The sequence below is a fragment of the Alligator sinensis genome, unplaced genomic scaffold, assembly GCF_000455745.1.
Source record: "Alligator sinensis unplaced genomic scaffold, ASM45574v1 scaffold239_2, whole genome shotgun sequence".
Classification (NCBI taxonomy): domain Eukaryota; kingdom Metazoa; phylum Chordata; order Crocodylia; family Alligatoridae; genus Alligator; species Alligator sinensis.
Genome location: NW_005842279.1, coordinates 683542 through 704445, shown reverse-complemented (window position 1 = coordinate 704445; position 20904 = coordinate 683542). Strand labels below are relative to the sequence as shown.

General features: G+C 48.1%; 1 protein-coding gene across 1 annotated transcript in view; it reads left to right on the top strand.

Moving 5' to 3' along the window:
• Positions 1-20904, top strand: part of NINL (ninein like) — a 64565-nt gene that overhangs the window by 7746 nt on the left and 35915 nt on the right. Inside the window, 3 exon segments of the mRNA XM_025209286.1 lie at positions 12218-12422; positions 18003-18099; positions 19090-19265. Of these exon segments, the coding sequence (XP_025065071.1) occupies positions 12240-12422; positions 18003-18099; positions 19090-19265 (456 nt within the window). The 5' untranslated portion in view covers positions 12218-12239.

Sequence of the window (20904 nt, the reverse complement as noted above, 5' to 3'; positions counted from 1 at the left end):
CTTTGTGCCCGAAGGATCATTTCCTTAAGGCACAGCCACCCTTCTTGGGCTCCCATCACTTCAAAACTCCTACTCTGCAGTGCGTCCTTGACTATTCCCCTGAGTTCATTGAGATCAGCTTTCCTAAAGTCTAGCACTTTCACCCTACTACTTACCTTACCCACTCGACATCTTATGGTGAATTCTATTATTAGGTGATCACTGTCCCCCAGATGGCTACCGATCTGTAGGTCCCCTACCATGTCATCCCCTGTTGCCAATACCAGATCCAGTATGGCATTCCCCCTAGTGGGACCATGTACCTCCTGTGTCAGGTGGACGTCCTGTACACAGGTTAGAAACCTGCGTGAGCGGTGGGACTTTGCCGTCTGCGTCTCGCAGCAGGTGTCTGAGTAGTTTAGGTCCCCCATGACTGCCGCCTTTTTAGCTTTTATGGTCTCTGTGAGCTGCCTCAGGAGCACCGCATCTATTTCTTCCCCTTGATGTGGAGGTCTGTAGCAGACCCCTACCACCAAATCCCTTTCTCCTTGCCCCCCATGTAGCCTAACCCACAATCCTTCTACTTCCTCATCCTTGGATTCACTTGCCACACTTGCTTTTTCTTCCTGCACATCCAGGCAGTTTGTTCTGGCCCCCTCAGTAAGGTTTCCTTAACGTACAGCCAGCTCTCCTGGACTCCTTCCCCCACTCAGACTGGCCTCCCAGGGGATCCTGCCCATCATTTCCCTGAGGGAGTCGGTCTGCTTTTCTGAAGTCCAGGGTCTGTACTCTCCTTATTCATGTGGTATGTGTACTTTTGAGACCCTTCATATGCAGTTCTCTCTGTATATACACTTTATATGAGTGTTGAAAGATCTATTTGACTAAAATATTTGCTGTTTTAGGTTTGACCTAGTTCTTAGTAGTGGAATTGACATTTTATGTAACGAATAAGTGTGAGAGAATGTTATCTTTTTCACTGCAGTGTCCAGGATTTAAGGTCAAGCTGGGCACTTGGAAGTTTAAATCAAGACTCTTTTTTCCTCTTTTTTTTTTTTTTTATCCTAAGGTGTGTTAAAGTGAAGCTCCCAAATCCATATTTAGGCATCCAAATGAGTACCCTGATTGTTTTCAAAAGTCTTAAGCATTTGCCTGCTTCATGCTAGCTCTGTAGCAAGCTCTTTCATATGGAGAAAGTGCCTTCATTGAGAGCATGGGGTAACAGTCAGCAGGAGACCCCAAAATGTCTATAATTAATGAATAACCACATTCATGCAGATTGTTACTGGCTGTTTATTGCACCAAGCCACTGATTTTTTCCCCCCCCCCACTCCCCCCAGGTATCGCTTGTGTTGCTATGGAATAAAAGCATGTAGAGCTGTGACTGGGGGCAGGGAGTCCTAGACTGTCTTGCAGTTTTGTTTTTTCTTGAATGGATTTTTTGTTGGGGGGTTAACCAAAAATGCTCACTCGGAAACTTCCAGAAAATGCATCCCACAAATAGTTGGCTTGTGGTTCAGATACTCCTTCACTGGTGCTGAAAATGCAGTGGCTACACCAGTTTCCAACCTTGTCGTTTTTTGACTGGGGAAAAAATAGCTGATGGCATAAACAAGGGTCTGATTTATTTTTCTTGTTCCTTGAGTGACTTCTAATACCCAGCTTGAGACCTCTCTGAAAGGGCCTTTTTCCCTAGAGGGTGAGTAGCTTAGCATTTTGTCACATAAGACTTCTGTGTCATGTCTGAGTTTTGGATGCCTAAGATCACAAGTGACTCTGGGAAATTTGAGGCCCTGGTGCCCATTTGATCAAGCTTTATAATAGTGTCAGGTTTTTTGGTTTTGTTTTGTTTGTTTTGTTCTACAGGAGTTCTCCTGTCTTAAAACAGTAGTTAGGACCATATTTGTAGGTGTGCTCCATGTGATTTTTGTGCTAGTATAGCTGTGTTGGTTAAGTGTGAGTCCCATGAATGATGTGTTTCCATTGGTATAAATATGCCTTCTACTGGAAATCCACTAAACCTTCACCCTCTCATAATGGCTGCACTGGCACAAAGCACCTTCATTCTGGGGAAAGCTACATCTGTGTCAGGAGGAGGGTTGTACTGCTCTGACTGTCAGTGGCATGTTGTACATCTGTGTCAATAAGGGCTTCAGTGGGAGGGATGGTAGCACAGTGTAACCAAGGCCTGTCCCAGGGGTGGCTGTGACACCCCCTGGTGGCTATTCAACCCTTACTGTACCCTGAGCCTCCTCTTCTGTTTCCTGCCACACCTTGATGTACCTATACCTTTAAGAAAAGGGAGGTTGCCCCAGGGATACCTGAGCAAGCTCTCATCCACTCCTGTCTTATTCCTAGGCCTGAGTTGGTTCTGGATCTGCCCTTGAGTCCACCCTGGCTCCCATCTTAACCCTATTGCCAGGTACCTAGTCCCCCTTGAACACCAGACTGTCCTGGTCCCCCCTACAAGCACTGGACCTGTTCTGGTCCCATCTCCATTCCACTTCACAGTGCCTGCACCCACCCTTGTCCTTTTTTCCCCAGACTCATGGGTGGCTCTGTGGGCCCCTGGACTAACCCAGTATCCTGGATTGGCTACCACTGCTCTAGAATTTCAGTGATGAGATAGAGGAGAGCTCAGGAGCAGAGGTGGAGAAGAGATGGGGTGCAAGGGAACATCTCTCCTTTCCTCTAGCTGCCTGTAAGCAGGGAGAAGGCCAGGGCTGTTGGGTCTCCAATACCAGTGCCCTACTGTGGGGTCTTTGTGGGGTGAAGAATGCCCACAGTGATTTCCTTTCCAGTTAGCTCTGTCTTGACCATGGACAGACCACCCTGTCTGTGCCCTGTTGCTGCTCAGATACCGCCAGCAAGGAACTGTTGCCCTTTCCCAGCCCTTCCTTTTTTGCTGCTCTGTCTCTTTTCACATGTATGCAGGGAGGAATGTGGTGCAGCTGCAGTGGTCAGAGGAGCTGCAAAGACCACTGAATTGCTGTATAGTAGTACAGCAGTTTACTGCTTGTTATTCATGCCCCTGCATTGGTGCAGAGTCTTCTTCCACTGACATCCCTGCATACAGATCCCTACATTGTTGAGAATCCTGCTAGGCTCATTGCTGTAGCTGATACCTGGCTGTCAGAAATCTCTGGCCCTGCACTGAAATACTGCTTCAAGTTGCTACAGGTCCTACAGGCATGGGATGGCAGACAGCCTTGCTTCCAGCCCAGAACTCAAGCAGTCCTAGGCATTAGCCAGCAGTAATGGCCCATTTGGAGGTCAGTGTGCCACTCTCTGGAAGGACTTAACCCAGCCCTGTTCCTCTGTATTTCTGCTTATCAGCAAGTTTTGCTAATGAAAACTCTTCCCCTATCCCCTCCCCCCATGACCCAGGGTGCACTTCAGCAGCTTAGCACAGGAGGTTCAAGGTGAAGCAACTGCTCGCGGCTTTTGCCATAGCTCGTTTGACAGAATCTCACCTGAACTGTTGTAAACACATCTGTCCACTGGGCACCTTTGGCTTCAGAAACAATTGCCAAAGGATTTGGGGATGCAGACCCCATCACTGGGACACCTAGTAGCCTCCATCTCCAGCCAGAAAGGGCTGATTCAGAAAAACATTTGGGCCTGAGCTGGTCACGCTCAAGCTCTGTGCTTGCAGTGGTCAAGCAACCATTTGAGTCCTCTGGATCATGGACAGCTTGAGGGTCTAAGGGTGTTGCCTTCTCCCTATTCAGAATGCACTAGCATTGTCCTGCTCAAAAATGTTTCCCATACAGCCATCTGCACCACGTCCAGATGTTGTCTGGCTGGCAAGGGAAAGAGAAATCTCCCAGGACTTCTGTGAGTGCATGTGTGCAGAAGGCAGTGTTATCTCTGAACACAGCCTGGCTGGAGGGCGGGGAGAATAAAGTGGGGCTTTAATGGGTCTTTTGACCCTTTCCATACCCCAGTTCCTGTTTGGGGCCTCAGCAGACATTCTGGCAGCACAAAGCCTCCATTTCTGCTAGGGAAGCTGCAAGTTAGGCTCTGCCTTCCCTCTGGCAGACTCTGCCAGAGACAATGGGGCTGCAGGGCAGTCTGTTTGGCAGTGATGGTGGGTGGGAGGAACAGCAGGACATGCCTTTTGAGCTGCTCGATCATTCTTGCCATGCTTCTGTAAGGGATGCAGGCTGGTGAGGAACGGGGCATGAGAGCAGAGCAATCTGCCCCACTCCTACTCCAGAGGGCAACCAGGTGCTGGCTTGCACTCCCTCCGGTGTGCAAGTTTAGTGCTCTGTGGCATTGCTTTACTGGCCAATGCTCACCCAACTTTGCCTGCTCTGAATTGCCAGCCAGCATCGAGGCTATTCCGCACCTGCCATCCTGCAGGACACTGGGAGCCCTTGTTCGCAATGCCAGACCCCAAGCTGTTTGCTAGGATCAGTGTAGCAGACTTGTGCATAGACTAAACTGGCTACCTCAGAGTATTTTCAGAGCTACATACCTGCCTGATGAATCCCAGTCTAAACATGGACCCCTCACAGTTCAGTGCCTCTGTGTAATCAGTGCCATTTTGTAATCTTTGCAGCAGTGTTATTGTCATGCTGACAAAGCAACCCCCAGCTCCCTGACAAGACATTGGCCAGGACTCCAGTTAGCTTGCAAATATCTAGTAAATAAAAACCACCACTGACATGCTGGTAGCAGTGTGGTGTACTCCACTTACGCACATCAGCTAAGTGTGTAATCCACTTAACCGATACTTGGGTAACAGAGGTTTGTTGTATTCTAAGCCATGTGCATCGTGTTCCACATTCTCAGTTTTTACTGATTGTTTTTGTTTGTTTGTTTTGGTTTTTTTATTTATTTATTTATTTTGCTGATTAAATTCCCTGATTTTTTTGATTAAGCCACTCGGTTTTTACTGAACTATTTTTTTTTTTTATTTATTTATTTTTTTTTTACACCTGTTTTTCAGTTCAAATCCCTGTTAACCAGCATGAGCGGGGAATGGCCCATTCCCCACTTGTGCCAGTTAACAGGGATTTGAACTGAAAAATGGGTGGTGCTGGTAAACTAAAAGTGTCGCTGTGCCAGTTACCTGAGGCACAGGTTTCTGGCCGAATGTGGGTAGGGGTGGTGGCGGCAGCTGTATGTGGGGCGGGAGGTGGCTGGGGTCAGGGGAGGGTGGCTGGAGCCGCTGCCTGGGGATGTGGGGCTCCTGGCTCTGGCCCGGCCAGGGTGGGAGGTGCCAGTGCCAGGTCCCATCCCTGCCCCCCATCTGGCCGCATGTCATTCCCCCCATCCCCAACAAATGCCAGGACAGCCTGGCAGCAGGCTACTGCAGCAGGGGGAAGGGGCGTGAATGCAGCCAGGGAAGAAAGGTAGGGTGCAGCACCATGTGCTTCATGCCACTGATCCAGGGGCATGCACCGCCTGGGAAGAGCCCGGCACAGGCCCCCTAGCCCACAGCTCTTCTAGGGGATGCGTAGCAGCAAGAGCCGTGCCCCCACGACCCATGCCCCTCACCCGCTGACAGCTCCCCCTTCTTTTCTCCCTGCTGCAGCCCCAGGAGCGGCTGACGGGCTGCACCATGCTGTGCCCCTTCCCTAGTCACAGCCTTCCTCCCTCCCTCCCTCACTGATGACTTTTTTTCCCTGATTTTAAACTGATTTTTTTTTTTTTCCTTTTTTATCCTAATTTCATCATGGTTTTCATTTTTCATAGACATGAGGGCTGGAAGGGACTTGATGATCTTCAAGGTCCCTTCCAGCCCTAATGTCTATGAAACCTATGAAGATAAACCCTGAAAAATTCACAGATTTTCTCTTTTTTAATAAAAACTGAGAGAATGTGGAACGCTAAATATGCAACCCACTGGGGGGTTATTTTGGTATGCTCTTAACCATATAACTGACATCTTTCAGCCCCTCTGTCTACCTCCTGTAACTGTACTCTGATTAACTTGGGGGAAGTGGGAACAGAGTCCAAGGGCTGCAGTGAAAAGCCTTGAAAATGGCAGGAGCTAGTTGGCTTCAGGGCTGCTGTCCCCCTTTTTCTCTCAAGGCTGCTCCTAGAAGCCTTAGAAATAATGCTTAGCCTTGGGGAGGAAAAAAGAGTGGAACTGATCAGGTGACAATGCTGTGTGCTTAATGAACATTGTTGATTCTAAGTTTGGATGTTACTTGGAGCTACCTATCCAGGCTGGAAAGGGGTCTGCGTGGCCGCCTTCCAGTCCTGAGGCTACATACGTAAATGGTATATGTTGCAGTGCTACAAGTGGGGGGAAAAAAAGCCTGTCTTATGTACAACTTAATGTTTTGTGGGCTGATTCTGCTGCCATTATGCTGAATAACACTATCCTTCTCTCATGTTCTTTGCACTGAGAAGTGTGAATTTAAAAATGCACAGTTTTGCACGACTATAGCCTAAGCCCCTTGTGAGGGAAGGGTCCTGCTTTTGTTGCTTTCTTTCTCCAACCTGTCTCCCTCCTGCAGAAGCTTTCCAAAGGAGAGAACCCATAGGGGTGGCAGATCAGGGTGTGCTGAGATTTGTTCTGCATGGTTACAGTCTTTGGAAGTGGTGTCCCCAGTCGCATCAGCCAAGCAATCGCTGCTGGTGGATGGGGCATCTGGTACCAATGGTCTCTAAATGAACACACTGCCTTCACTCGCACAAAGTTTGTAGAAATAGGGAAGACAACCCTATGCCAGTTGCCCTTTGTAAATACCTAGACACGGACCTTGGGGATCCATTAGGATTGACATCACTGTGGGGCAGGGTCTGTCTCTGGTTACTTTGCAGTGGTGATTGCTCAAATGGGTGCAGAATGGGAATGTGGGTAGCACTTGGGAAAAGTCTGGCTTCCATAGCCCCCTCTGTCTTTGTAGCTGATTGTACCTTGACACCCCCACTCTGTATTTCCATGTACTTCTCCAGCATAGTAGCTCTGTGGACTCCCCAGGCCATGAGGCACAATCCTGTTGAGTGGTGCCTGGGTGGCTCAGAGTAGTGTCCATATCCTTGTCCTTAGTGTCTGGGGTTATTATGCAGGAACTCTAGGAGCCCTCTGCAGAGGGACACTTATCTGCCCATTTGGAAGGTCATGTATCATGCTTGTCCTCCATCTCCAGAATCTATAGGCAGGGGTGTAAGCATAGGGTGAGGTTCTGCTTGGCATGGGGGACAGTGCAGTACCTGTCCCAATTGCTGTGGGTTTGAGAGGCTGATGCAGGTGACAAACACCCATGCAAATCAAAAATGTTGTTCTCCAAGGCTGTTGGGAATCTGGACACTTTTTCCAGCGTGGCCTTAGCCTTGTGGGCATGTGCAGGAATGAAACTGGACATGTAAATGTGCCGTTTCTGTTCTTTGGGATCAAGGCTATATGTGCTTACTGCCTTGCCCCTCCTGAGAGCAAGAACCCTAAGCAGGAGACCTTGCCCTTGTGCCCAGGAGTAAGGAAATGCTCAGAGCCTGCTGCTTCCCTTACTGCATGGCAGAATCATGGCTCTGTAGCAAAACCCCCAGTTTTTTTCTTTTTTCTTTATTTTAAAATGCTTTCTCTCCCCTTCTCCAACCATTTCTGACTTTTTTTTTTCTCTCCTTCTCTGTTCCCTATAGATAAGTATAAGTAAGCTAAGATGTAGGATAAGCTTTAACATTTTATTTTAAGTAGTAAGTTTTATTTTTCTCTCCCTTCTTTGCAAATAAGTTCCCTGCTATTTTGATTATAGATATCCACTGTTTTATAAGTGATAATTATTATGTTTGTATTGATCTTTTTTTGTTTGTTTGTTTGTTTGTTTTTACTGCTTTTATATTGTATGATTACTGTTTTAGGCCTATATATGTAAGTTAGCATAAGTCATGTCAAGCCTTCATCTTATCCCCATGCCTGGATGTGCAACCTATGATTCACCTACCCCTTCTATGTAACTTGGTTCCTGAATGAATGGGGATGAATGAGGGTGCTTGAGAGACAATGGCAGTAGGTCTAAAAATAGCTCCCTCTGAATGACCGAACCATCAAAACCAATACCTGGACCAACGCCCCAGCCATTGGAACCACCCTCAGCATTCAAGAAACAAAAGATGAGGCAACCCACCATTGTGCCAAGCTGCACATGCTCAGCATGAACACCTGGAACCCTTTGGAACAGGACTGACATTGCCTGGACAGGCCCTCCCCACAGGAGAGCAGAGGTAGTCTGCCCCATAAAAAGGGGTAACAAAGCCTGACTCCTTGGGACGCCCTCTCTATCTGGACCAGCACACGCCAAACCACCTGTCCACCCAGAGGCCCTGCTGGCAACCCCTTTCTGGACAACACCTGCTGGACAAAGACCCCTTTCCAGCCTGGATAGGTAGCTATCACCCCCACCCTCTCTTCATCCAAGGACTCGGACTCTGTTTGTCTTCCCTACCTGGACTCTAGTTCTTCTACTGCGTCTCTTTCTCCTGCTGCCATTGTGAGTACTTGTGTGTGTGGGGAACCAATAACTTCATGGGTCTGTGTAATGTGTTGTCTGTCTGTTCAATAAACCTGTTATTTTGAAACCCCAAGCTGGGTTTTTGTCTTTTTCCTGACTGTTTCCTCCTTGCCACCACTTATCTGCCCCCCCCATCTGGGCTGTCTGCCTCAGTTTCCAGCCCCAATCTACCTTAAGTAATCCCAAGCCTCAGTTCCTCAGTCAGCTTCTCTCTAGTCTACCAGTTCTAATCCCAGTTCTGGCAATTTTCAATCCCTATGCTTTCTCTCTCTCTCTCTCTCTCTCCTTAACCTTCCCCCAAGTATCCCAGGTACCCCAAGCGCACACATACCATACCGTCCAAGTTAGGAACTTACCTGTGTGTATGTGTAGGTGGTTTGTGAGTGTGTGTATGTATATGTATGGCATTGTGTGCATGATATACCAATTAGTGATCTATGTATGTGTACTGAGTGTGCGGGTATGGACAATTATTTTTTTTCTAACTTTTGGGGTGTAGAGTGTATGTACTTGAATTGGTGATAGGTATGCATGTGCCTAGGCTGGTTTGGATGTGTATGTGCCTGAGTTGGTAGTGTGTGTGTGTGTGTGTGTGTGCACCTAATTGATTTATGTGTTTGTATATGTGCAATTGTGTCACACCCTCCTGTCTAACAGCGCAATATTGAGATCTTGAGAGTTGGCCTGACCCCACAGGGCAACAGCTCCACTGTGTGCTAGCTGAGTTGGCACAGGCCAATGGTACCCTGGGAAGGAAGGAAGTGGAGATACTTTTGCTGAGGAGCAATTCTATCTCTGAGTCAGAATTTCACAGGTAGGTCAGACTGTGCTGATGAGCATGGGTGCCAGTGCTATTGCGAGAAGTTACAGGTGTTTGCAGCGGAGATGTTTTTAAGGAAGAAAGTGTTAGGCAAGCACTGTCCCAGCAAGGCTTTTGATGTGTATAGAAGGAAGAGGAACAACAGGACCTGTTTCCTTTCAGCACTAAAGTACCTTAGTTTTCCTTTTTTTGGTCTCCCCCTGTCTCCACCCACACCTGAGCAGCTTACATTTTAACAGAGCCAAACCCAAGAGTCTTCTGGCCTGCTCTTTAACATAGTGTCTCATCAGCTTCTTACAGTGTGAAGTAACCTGCTTTAGTCAGTCAGGTGGGAGCAAACAACACAGCTGCTCCATACATCTAAGCACCACCAGTGGGAAAGGTCAGCAACTGGGCTGGTCATAGGAGGAGCTGGCAACAGTTGGCAAGTGGAGGGAGGGCTCAAGCCTGGACATAAGGAGGCCAGTTCAGCGAGGGTTGTGTGTCTGTATATGCAGAAACTTGGGTTTCGCTTACTCCTTTTTGTATTAAATGAATATTTACTCACCTGGCAGGCTTAATATGGCCTGCTGAATGAATGGCCCTTACCCTTCAATTTCCACCTATTGAGTGCTTGGGTACCTCTAGGTCTGGAAATGTGAGAGTATGAGAATATCTATTGGGCCTATGGAATGGGGAGCAGGGGGTTTCTGGTGTGGGTCATTCACTGCAGTGCATGTTCTGATTTACCCTATGGGTCTTTCCTGCAATCATCAGATTTAACTTAAACTATGTTTGCAGCCACTTCAAATGTGGGTTGTTCTAATTTCTGAACTTTTTTTTTTCTTTTAGTAATGGGACAAATGGGAAGGAGGATTTTGGGTTAGTGGCACCACAATTGCTTGGTACAGCATTGTTAACAGTAACTGGTTACATGGCAAAACCACAGGCTCCTCAATGCACAAACTGAGTAAGAGGCAGTCTGTGATTGAAATAGCTGTGAAGAGACACCAGCGGGGTGCGGGGAACAGGAACACTACCTCTGAAGCAGGTAGGGAGATCTTGAGTGACTCATCCAAGGTTATGCAGGGAACAAGCAGCAAAGCTGGGAGCTGAGGCCCGATCTGTTGACTGCCAGGCAACTGCATCCATCAGAGAGAGGTGTGTGAGGGGTGCAGAGCCAACGCTAGAGATGTGTGAGACCCCCAGCATATCAGCATTGCATCCAAATGGGGTGGTGCTATCACTTTAGCTATCCTAGTTTGGTTAAAGCAGTAACACATCTCTGGACAGGCAAGTTTTGAAGGGAGAGAGCTGTTACTTGAGGTTATTCTCCAAGATTTCTTTGAATGCTGAGGTATGTGGGTGCTTTCCTGCCCCACACAGTACTGGAGTGTCGTGGATCTGGGCACAATTCAAGACCTTGGTCATGGCCTGAAGGTTCCTTGTGCTTTCTCATAACTGCTGTGCCCAGTTTCAGCCTACAGGTGGTCTGGATGGGGTTGTGGATCTTCTCTTACCCAGTCTTACCTTGAGATTGGCCCTGTCACCCTCCATGTACTTTCCTCAGTTGGAGGGATGCCCTTTGTGGTGCTGATGCTGTTCCTGCCTTTGCAGGCTGTCTGGCTGTGGTGCTCCAGAAGCAGGGTTGTAGGGGGACAGTGAGAGCAATTTGTGACAGATATCATGGGGATTGAGGCACACATTTAACTTGCTTGGGTCTCCTGTTAATCCACTTCCTATTGCGCTACCAAACAAGATATCTTGAGCGGCCATAGACATGTGTCTGCTCTTGGCAGCTTTGAGCCTTCTGAGGCCCTGTTAATAAGAGTCTGGGTCTGATTTGGTCTCGTGCTTGTTATCCTGAATGAATGAAGTATCTATGGGGAATGTGGTCTTTCAGGGGCTGACTTCAGATCTCACAATGCCAGGATCAGGCCAAGATGCAGGTGTGTGGCTCCATACTTGAGAGGCCACAACCTGGACTGTGGCTCCTGAGAGGTACTTCAAGGTAGGCCACAACCTGGACTGTGGCTCCTGAGAGGGACTTCAAAGAAGTGCTAAGTATCACAAGGCAGTCACAGTCTGAAAAGTGCAACCTCTGATCTGAGTAGGAGTCCCCTTGGCTAAACTTCTCTGGAGGATAGACTTGCTTGTGTGCTGGGGATATGAAAACTAATAGGTTCATATCTATACGTGTCTTTGGAATAAAGCTGTGCAAATTGTGAGCCACTCTGCTGAGTGTCTGATGAACTATCCGGCACTGAAGCATGCACATGCACCCAACACAAGTTGGACCAAGATTACTTGTTTCCAGGATTGTTCGTCCACTTTGCCCCTTCTCCTGGGTATTCAGTTGGGGAGGGGTCCAGGTATTGTGCAACTGCCACTGTGAATCATGCTCTGAAATCGGCACAATCATGCTCTGAAATCTGAGCTTCTAATGCACCAAAAAATGATCTTGGTCCTTCGTGATGGTGAAGGAAATGGGTGCTGCTACTTTACCAGGGCTTTGGCTGCAAAACCATGGGTCCAGCTTTTTGCAGTATATGTGGGGTCCTGAATCCCCCCAAGGGCTTGCTGCCTGTGAACAGCAGAATCATGGGGCTTTCAATATCTTCTTCCTCCCTCCATCACCTTGACAGAGTACTGTGGTATATGGAAGAAAGGTTTGGGCTAGGTGGTCTGAGTGCTGGTTTCATTTAACATGCCCGAGTCGGGCCTGTCAACATGTGGTGGTGGTGAAAGTAGTTTCTTGGTGAAAGGCTTGGTGAACCTGGGTCTGCATCACTTGAAACAAAGAGATAATACACTGTATCTCTGAAGCTTTTTTATGGATGGGAGAGGGAGATTTAATTTTGCTTTAAGATTGGCTGTCTAGTTTTGGGAGGTTGTCTGGGAAGGGGAGACAAACTCTTTTAATGCCTTACATAGCAAGACTTAATCCTCTCTCTCCTTGCTGACTCCTCAGATTGGTGGCAGGATACTATGGGATGGATGAGGAAGAGGAAAACAAATATGTGTCCCAGCTGAAGGAGGTCTATAACAGCTGTGATACCACTGGGACTGGCTACCTGGACAAGGAGGAGCTGACGGAGCTATGCCACAAGCTTCATCGGGAGCGGCAGCTGCCAGTACTTCTGCAAACCCTGCTGGGGAGTGACCACTTGGCCCGGGTGAGTGACTGTGCCTGCAGGGGTCAATGTCAGTTTTAGGACAGTGCAAAAGCACTACCCCAATGTAGCTGGAGATCAGCAGTCAGATCCTCAGTGGAGCTGTGCTGACTTGCACTGGCTGTGGGTCTGGCCCCATGATTCTCTAACTGCTGAAGAGTATTTGGTAGTGAAGTTTAGGAAACCTTCTGCAGCCCACAACACATGTGAGAGGTATGTTCAGGCTGACCACATGTTGCTCACCTGCTGTTTCCAAGCACCAAGCTCAGTTGGGCCCTGGATGGCTTGAGGGATCTACACCAATGCAGCACCCTAATCTTTATGCCTTGGAGACTGCAAGCACCCAGCCCAGGAAAGTTTTTTGTTTTGTTTTGTTTTGTTTTTTTTTGTTTTTTACCAGAAACTAGCACAGAAATTCCTGCTGAGCACTCGCCTGTGCTGTGTTGCTTGGCTACCTGGGATGGGGGGGGTGCAACTTGGCCTGTTCCAGGAGGTTCGCTGCTGGGTTGTTTGACGCCCAACCCCAATGTTTGAATGTTTGCGTCTCTGAGTGTGAACAATTTGATTCCACAGGACCCCCACCTCTGTCTCCCCCACCTCCCCAGAGATGGGAGCTTTCTGCCCTTTACTTCTGGTCTTAACTGAATCTCACCCCCTCCCTTATGAGCTATTGCATCTGGGGTCTGTTTAGCCCAGCGCTTTGTCTGGTGGGGATCTCTTCCCCACCCCCCCGGCACACATACACTTCCCCCTTTTTAGGCTCTGTATAGGACTTGCACTTGGGGAAAGTCTGTTGAATTGGAACTTGATGGCTTAGGGGAGGTGAAGATTACAGCCTTTCTGAAAATCATCCTTCCTTCCTGTTGTGTCTCCTGGATGCTCCTGTCAGCTGTATAAACATCTCATCCTGTCCTGCTCTGGAGCCCCACAGAGCTCTTAGCCTTCAAGCTCTCTTGTAATAGTGAGCTCTGCTGGCCAAGTGCCCCATGGGGACCTTTTTCTACCAATGAGGTGCCTAAGTGTGATCCTCCTCCAGCCTGCTCAAGTCCCTGAAGAGGCCTTAACACCCCTACTTTTATACCATCCCACTCTCCTCTTAACTTTTAAGAGCAAGTCACAAAAAGCAGCAAGGATGAGAGACCCTGTGTGTGTTAATGGTGTTTTTTAAGGACTTGGAGCAGGGTGAAATAGAATCATCCTTAGGTGCAGACATCCACTTATGCACCTCATGGTTGGAATTAGATGTGCTCCTGTGTGAAAAAAGGAGTTGACTCTTTCTCTTTTAAATCTGGTGCCTCTCTCTTGCTGTTTGTCCCCTGGTTTCTGGTCTCTGAGTAAGGGTCAGATTTTTAGAAAGGGAAAGATGGGGTTGGGTGTCAGGGTTTCAGCCAGTCTCTAATCTGGGACTTGGGTTTCACCCTTGTGGAAGCAGAATATCTTGCACTGGCCTCTTGTAGGGGTCCTAGACCTTTCTGGGAGTCTGGCGCTTTCTGCTGTAGAACACAGGACTAGGCAAGATGGACTTTCCCACTCTGGCCACTCTGGGTTTTCCCACCCATCTGTGCATATCTACTTGCTGCCCTTGGCCCATAAGATCCCAGCAGTTTCAGGAACTTCAGTTTGGATCCACTGCTGTTTTTCCTGTTGGGGTTGGGCTCTGGGTGTTGTTGCGGTAGGGCACTGGGACTTGCACTGTTGCACCAATGCAACTAAAGATGCAACACTTGATCTGAGCCTTCAAGAGGCCGAGAAGTGATGTGGACCTTAACCAAGTCCAGAACATTGCATGGGCTCACTTGTAACACCCAGTTTACACCCAGCAGAGCAGACCCGGACTGAAACTTTGCTTAAACCTATTAATGATTGAATAAAATCAGATATTTTAAACTGAAATGAGAGGGTCTACCCAGGGTTTTGGTTTAGTTACATTTGGTGCAAGCCCAATGCAAATATATGGGGGTGGAGAGGTCTTCTAAGCTTGTCCCTTGCCCCGTGGCAGGGGTTTCCCTGCAAGAGCACCTGGCTCTGTGATGTACTAACGAGAGAACTTCAGAATCCTATAATAATCTCATAAGAATTTTAAGCCACTGGTTCACAGCAGATGTGAGATCATTCTCTTGGGCTTGCTCCAAAACCCCTGCAGTTAGTAATGCTCCTCAACTTCAACCAGCTTTGAATTGAGCCCTGTAGTATCTTGTTAGCTCAGTTAGGGATGTACAAGAGTTGGAACTTGGAGGCAGAGACAGAACAAACAGATCTGTGTGCACTGGTGTGAAAAGAAAAATCTTCCCCAACATGCACTTCTGCCAGTGGTCATAAGCCTGCTCTGCTTTTGCCACCCTGACCCCAGTGCACCATGAGGATAAACAAGTCTAGGCCATCTCTGCATGGCAAGGCATGCGGTTTCTGATGCCCATCAAGAACTCTGCACTGCAGTTGCATCCAGAGGCACTGGGATTTTACTGAATCAAAAGTCTGGTTCCCTCAGACACCTGGCAATGCTCCCTGTGTCCTCTGGGGCTCCTGCCAGGAGATGCACATTCCTTCCCCAGGCAAAGGCCAGGCACAGGGAAGTGTGTGAGCTGAAGTGGGGAGAGGAGGTGCCAGGAGGGATGGGTGGGGGAAGCTGGAAAGGGGAGGCAGGCTGGAACCTTAGGAGTCAGGAATGTCCCTGGAAAAGGCTGGAGAAGGAGTGAGGCAACCAGAACTTGCTTGGCCATAAAGCTTTTGGCTGCTAATTTCCTTAGCATGCTCCATATTTTTGAGAGAGGGGGGAAGGACTGACCCAAAGGACTGGTGGATTTTGTATGGGTGGATCAATGCAAAACAAACACCGCCTCAGACAGAGGGCTGTTTCCAAAGGGAAATGTTTTGTATGTTGTCTGGGGTGGACATACACCTGGTCAATTATGATGTTTGTTTTTGTAACATTTCCTTAATTGTTTGTGTATATATACATAAAATCTGCTCAAAATTCTTCTCCCTCTCTGTGTTTGTGGCAACTCAGTGGATTTCAAACGAGAAGAAACTACCATAGACTAGTGGTTTTAAATGCTGCCTTGAAGAATGACTGTAGCTGTTTTCCTTGGCATACAATTCAAGGCACAGCCTGTCCCTTCACAGTGAAAAAAGGCCACCCAAAGAGATAGATAGTCATTTCTCTGCACTGCTTTGTAGATTTTTTTTCAAATGCAGTCTTAACTGCACCATTAAGATTAACACCTCCATTTTGTACAGAAGGGAAAAGTTCAGAAGCCTCACCCTAAGCCAGGAGCGAGCACCCCCTGGCTTGCATACTAGAGCATGGCACATAAAGCCGCTTTTCTCGGCACACTACAGCCAGCCTGGGCTCCTGGCAGCTGCTACCAGCCATGGAGCCCAGGCTGTTGCAGCAGGTGGCAGGGAGGCTGCAAGCCCTGCTGTGAGCTGGCCAGGCTCCCTGGCAGGCAGCAGATGCCTGGAACTCAAGCCAGATATGGCAGGGAGGCTACAGCCAGAGCACCAGGCCCAGAGCCCTGGCCCAGCTCCACAGCCAGCAGTGGCTGCATGTGTGCCTCAGAGCGCATAGCAGGGAAAGGACCTGGGACAGTGCAACTCTGCCCCCCCTCCCTACCGTGCTCCCTGAGGTGTGCAGGCAGCCGGGCTGGGACTTTGAATCCTGATATGGCCACTTGCAGGCTTGCGGCTGCCTGCTGTCAGCAGGCTGGGCTCCATGGTAGGTAGCAAAGGCCTGCCCAGAGCCTAGGCTGCTTGCAGCAGGGAGCCACAAGGCTACAAGTGGCTGCACCAGGGTCTGGAGCTCCGGCACAGCTTGTTTCTGGAAACGGCTGCACACAAACCTTGGAAGTTGGCAGGGCTACACTACCACAACAAGGATAGGGGCCCTCGTGGTTCCCCTGCTGTCCGGCTTGGCACTCCAACATCTTCTAAGTCCAGGTTGTGGTGTACTTTGGCATACAGCTCAAAAACGTTGTGGCCCGTGCCCTGGGTGCTGTTCTGATCCTGTCAAAGTTGCTAGGTGGCATGCAATAATGTGTGTGCACATGCATGCACTAAATGTTGTGTAGTGCTGGGTAGGCTATAGCAGTTTCTCCAGTCCATGTTCAAAAGACAGTTGGGTAACCCAGTGACAGTGGAACAAAATTCTAGGAGAAATCTGGATCTAAATGGACTCCAAGCTCAAACTCCTCATGACCAGCATGGGGTCAGAGTTGTGTTTTGCAGGGCTTTGTACAAGCTGTTTTTGGTTTTACAGGATTTGTGTTCCCTGAGTCTATCTTATTTCTAGTAAGCCTGAAGGTCAGGTTACAAACTTCCTTGTGGTTTCAGTCCAGAATCATAAATCAACTGAATGCTATTTTAAATAGGCCGAAGTACTTCAGGAGCCTTTTGATACATTTGGGGCAAACTTTCAATGTATTTAAAAACTCACAGCTCTGAACTCTCCTTAGTGGTTGGACAGTGGAAATTCTCCTGTTTTCCAGATGATCCCTCAAATTATTGTAAAGAGAAGAGTTAATTTCAGTTTCGGCTAATATTCCACTCCCTAAAAATGCAGAATGCCAGTGCTAGTGACTTCATTTGATGGTTGAGAAGACTGTGGGAGGAAAGGAAATAACTGGATAGATAATTAAACAATGACACTGCAACCAAATTTTTTTTATGTGATTACAAAACTTTTGGTTACATTCTGTTCCTTGCTGGTGAGTTCAAGGAAACATGCTTATCTGCAGAAAAGGCTGGAGACAGACTTGTAGTGGTGGTATTTCATTAGACTGGAATTTTATAGCTGGCCTCTCAATTCACTTTCTCCCTGCATGTAAAGGACTCTTCGGTCTCCATTGCACTGTTTGAGCATTTGAACTTTGTCCATTTGCTGGAGGGAGATCAAGGGAGAGCCTAGGCATGTCCTCATGTTAATAAGATGCCCCTTTTTGTTTTTTAAAGAAAATTGCAGAGATGGAGCTAACCTGACAATTCCTGGGGGGGGGCGGTGGCTAGAGAGAGCTGAATCCTTAGTTCTGCATCCCAGTGACTAGCTGTACTCCTGTCATTGCATTTCATTGCAGTTGGATGTGTTCATTCAGTGCTGCTGCAAAACCATCAGTAGTAGGATCATGTTTAATATTAACACCGTTCACTATTAGCTTAAGAGACCAGCAGTAATGGTCTATGTAGAGGAACCGCTTCCAGAAGTTTGTCTATAAGATGGTGACAGTAGGGATCCCCATGGGGGACCCTGAAAGCAGCAGAATAGTTGGGTTCGGGTGGCTTGAGGCCAGACAGACAGGTCCCAGGCAGTACGATGTTAGTGTTTTTTAACATCAGATTTTTTTTCAAAAGCTCCCAACACACGGATACCTGAACAGTGGGTGTTTTCTCCACTCTGTGTCCCCCCCCACCCCCATGCATGTGTGCACACAGAGACATGCACAGGTACACACAAGTTCTCTGTCTGTGGATTCCAGTGGCTTCTCCACAGTCTCCCCTCAGAGAAATGGCTCTGGGCTTGTAAGACTTCTAATTACACATTGGCAAAGCCCTCCTTCCAGCAGTCTGAGTGGTTTCTCCTGTCCCCACCAGGTTAACTTTGAAGAGTTCAAAGAAGGCTTCGTGACAGTGCTGTCCTCCAATATCGACCTGGGCATCTCTGATGAGGAGAGTAGTTACTTGGAACCAGGTGAGTAGGCAGATGGACACCAAGGTGGGAATCTCTTGCCAGCCATTCAGGTTTGCTTCCTGCATCTGCCACTGGGCCCGATCCTAGGTGCATGGGAGAGTACGTCTCTGAACTGGCAAAGTGGACTGGACAGTTGGCTTAGTCATTAGGGCATTACCCTGGAACATGAGAGACCCCGTTTGATTTTTCTGCTGTCACAGGCTCCTTGTATGGCCCTAGGCTAGTGACTGATCCTCTCCTTGTCTCAGCTCCTGTCTGAAAACTGGGGAGAATGGCATGGACCTGCCTTGCAAGGAGGAGCTGTGAGAACAAAGACATTAAAGGCTAGAGTATTGGAGAGCTGCGTTTGTCTCCCGGTCTCAAGGATTGTATCAATCCTTTGAGCACTATAGAATTTCTAAGCACAAATGGAGTCTAGAAAATGACATTGTCTTATATTCATATAGACAGATGTATGCCTTCTGTCTGCTTTTGCTGGCCACACCAGATAGAGACTTATGAATTTGTTTCCTACTTGCAAAATAATGGCCCCACTCCTCTAGCTCAGGCACTGGACTCCTGCCTTCAGAAGCCAGAAATCCTATGACCAGTGCCCACAGACAACTTGACTCTTGCAACTGTTGCACGAAGGTTGCAGTTACTGTTGCACTTAAATGAAAACTGAGGAAGGAGGAAACATTTCTCTCCTGGCATAAGTAAGAATCTTAACCGGGGGTGGGAGGAGGGGTCCCTCTTTATAATTTGGGATGACTGTCCTTCGTGGTAAGCTGTTTTTCTTTCCAAGAAAGCCAGGGGGTAATGCTGTAGCTCCACAGTGAAAGAGGTTTTGTCCAGAGCACTGCTTTTTTTTCCCCCTGCATATTTTCCGCTGGTGGTGTTTCCTTTAGTCTGAGCTTCAAGATCTCATTAACGAAGCGGAAATGGAATTTTAAAGGGGCTTTGTCTAGACATTTGCCTGTCCCAGACTTGGATTTATTTTTCCCCTCCCAGCCATCCCAGATGAAATCAAGCCTAAGTACGTGAATGGAGCCAAGTGGTATGGCCGTCGGACAAGGCCAGAGCTCCAGGACACTGAGATGGAAACCACCAAGTATTTACAGGAGCCACAAGTCAAAGCCAATGGGAAAAGTCAGCTGAGACGCTCTGCATCTCTGGAGAGTGTGGAGGTAGGGGTGACTCATTCTCTGGCTAATCTCAATTGGCTGCTCAGACTCTGCTGAAACTCCTTGCTTCACTGAAATCCATGATTTAACAAAAGGCCCCATTCAAGGTCTCACCAATTCAGCAGGGGCTGCTGATGGAGGTCTTTGAGGAGTTTGATCTGCTTTGGGTTAGCAAGAATTGCTCGTGCTGAGTGCTGGAATGTTGGAAGCTGCTTCTAGGCAAAGAGTCCATGCAGGTGCCACTTGGTCACCGGAGCAGACCTCACTGGAGTGGAAAGGAGGGGTTGTGCTTTCCCCAAACAGCTTCCAGCCTAACAAATACCCAGACTGTTAGTTGCTTCAGACTGGAAGATGTTTGTCCTGTAACACAGCTTATCCACAAGAAGGCAATTAAGTTGGTTGTCAGAATATTAACCTGAGGCATACAGCATTTCTGAGTGGAAGTTTTTTATGAGCAGAAGTTAAGGGGATTCCTGGCTCCATCAGTGTGCCTGAGCCAAGGCCTGTTGAAGGTAACAAGCACTGGAGTGAGGTTCTGGAGACCTGGGTGCTGCTCCCGGCTCAAGTAAATTCACATGATTTCAACTTCCTGTGTCTATTTCCCCTGCGACTTCTTGCCAGTCTTTGTCCTTTTAGATTGTAAGCTCTCTGGGGCATAGACTCTTTCATGATGTTGATGCTGCAATGGTGTTTGCATCTCAGTGGGATCCTGCCAGGCTAAATTGGTTTTTCTCCACCTGAGGTTGAAAGCACAGAATGATGTTGCTTATGCTACCTCCAGAGAAGAGCTGAGGAGTCAAACCAACTAACTATATTTAGAGAAAATGTAAGCAGAGCACTTACATGTAAGCAGAGCACATAGGGGGAAAATAATTGCACGTAGTGTGCCACTGTCAAAGTACTGTGCAAACAGCAACAGACCAGGCTTGTAGTTGGTAGAAAATTATTTGGAGAGAAAACAAATGCTAATGTCTCCAGTGCTGAGAGGGCAGATTGGCACCCTGATTCAGAGCAGTTTCATTTCCTTGGCTTCAGCACTGAAGTCTGCTCTGTGCATGACTGGGTCCCTGCCCCTCCCATTCCCACCCCTGCCTGCACCATCGAGGCCCTTGACTTGGTTCTTTTGTTTAGCCTGTGCTGCCCCTTTGTGATGGCAATTTTGCCTTTTTTGTTGCTCTGGTCTTCATTTCCTTTTATTATATATAAGGGTTTTTATTCCTTGTTTTACTGTTATGATTTTTATAAACCCTAGTTGAATTTGCTGGCAGTTAGGGGTCAGATTCTCTTCCACCTAATGAGGAATCTAAGTGAACTTAGGTGCTTTAGAGGTGTACCAATACGTCAGTTCAATTATCTGATCGGTACCAAAATAAAGAAAATTCGCCGTATCAGAAATCGACCCAATGCAGCTGATAATTTGGCCGATAAATGCCCCTGCGTGTGTGCAGCCACAGCACAGCAAGGAGCATAGCCTGGCAGTATGGAGAGCTGTGTGCAGCTGTTCAGTTGGTTGTGGGGGGAGGGAAGGGGTGTTGGGGAGGGCTCTTCCTAGCGTATGGGTGGAGGCGGGGCATTGAGCCGGGGCTATGCGAAATTTTGGGGTGGCTGCAGCCCCCTCTAACCCTGGCCCCAAGCCCAACCC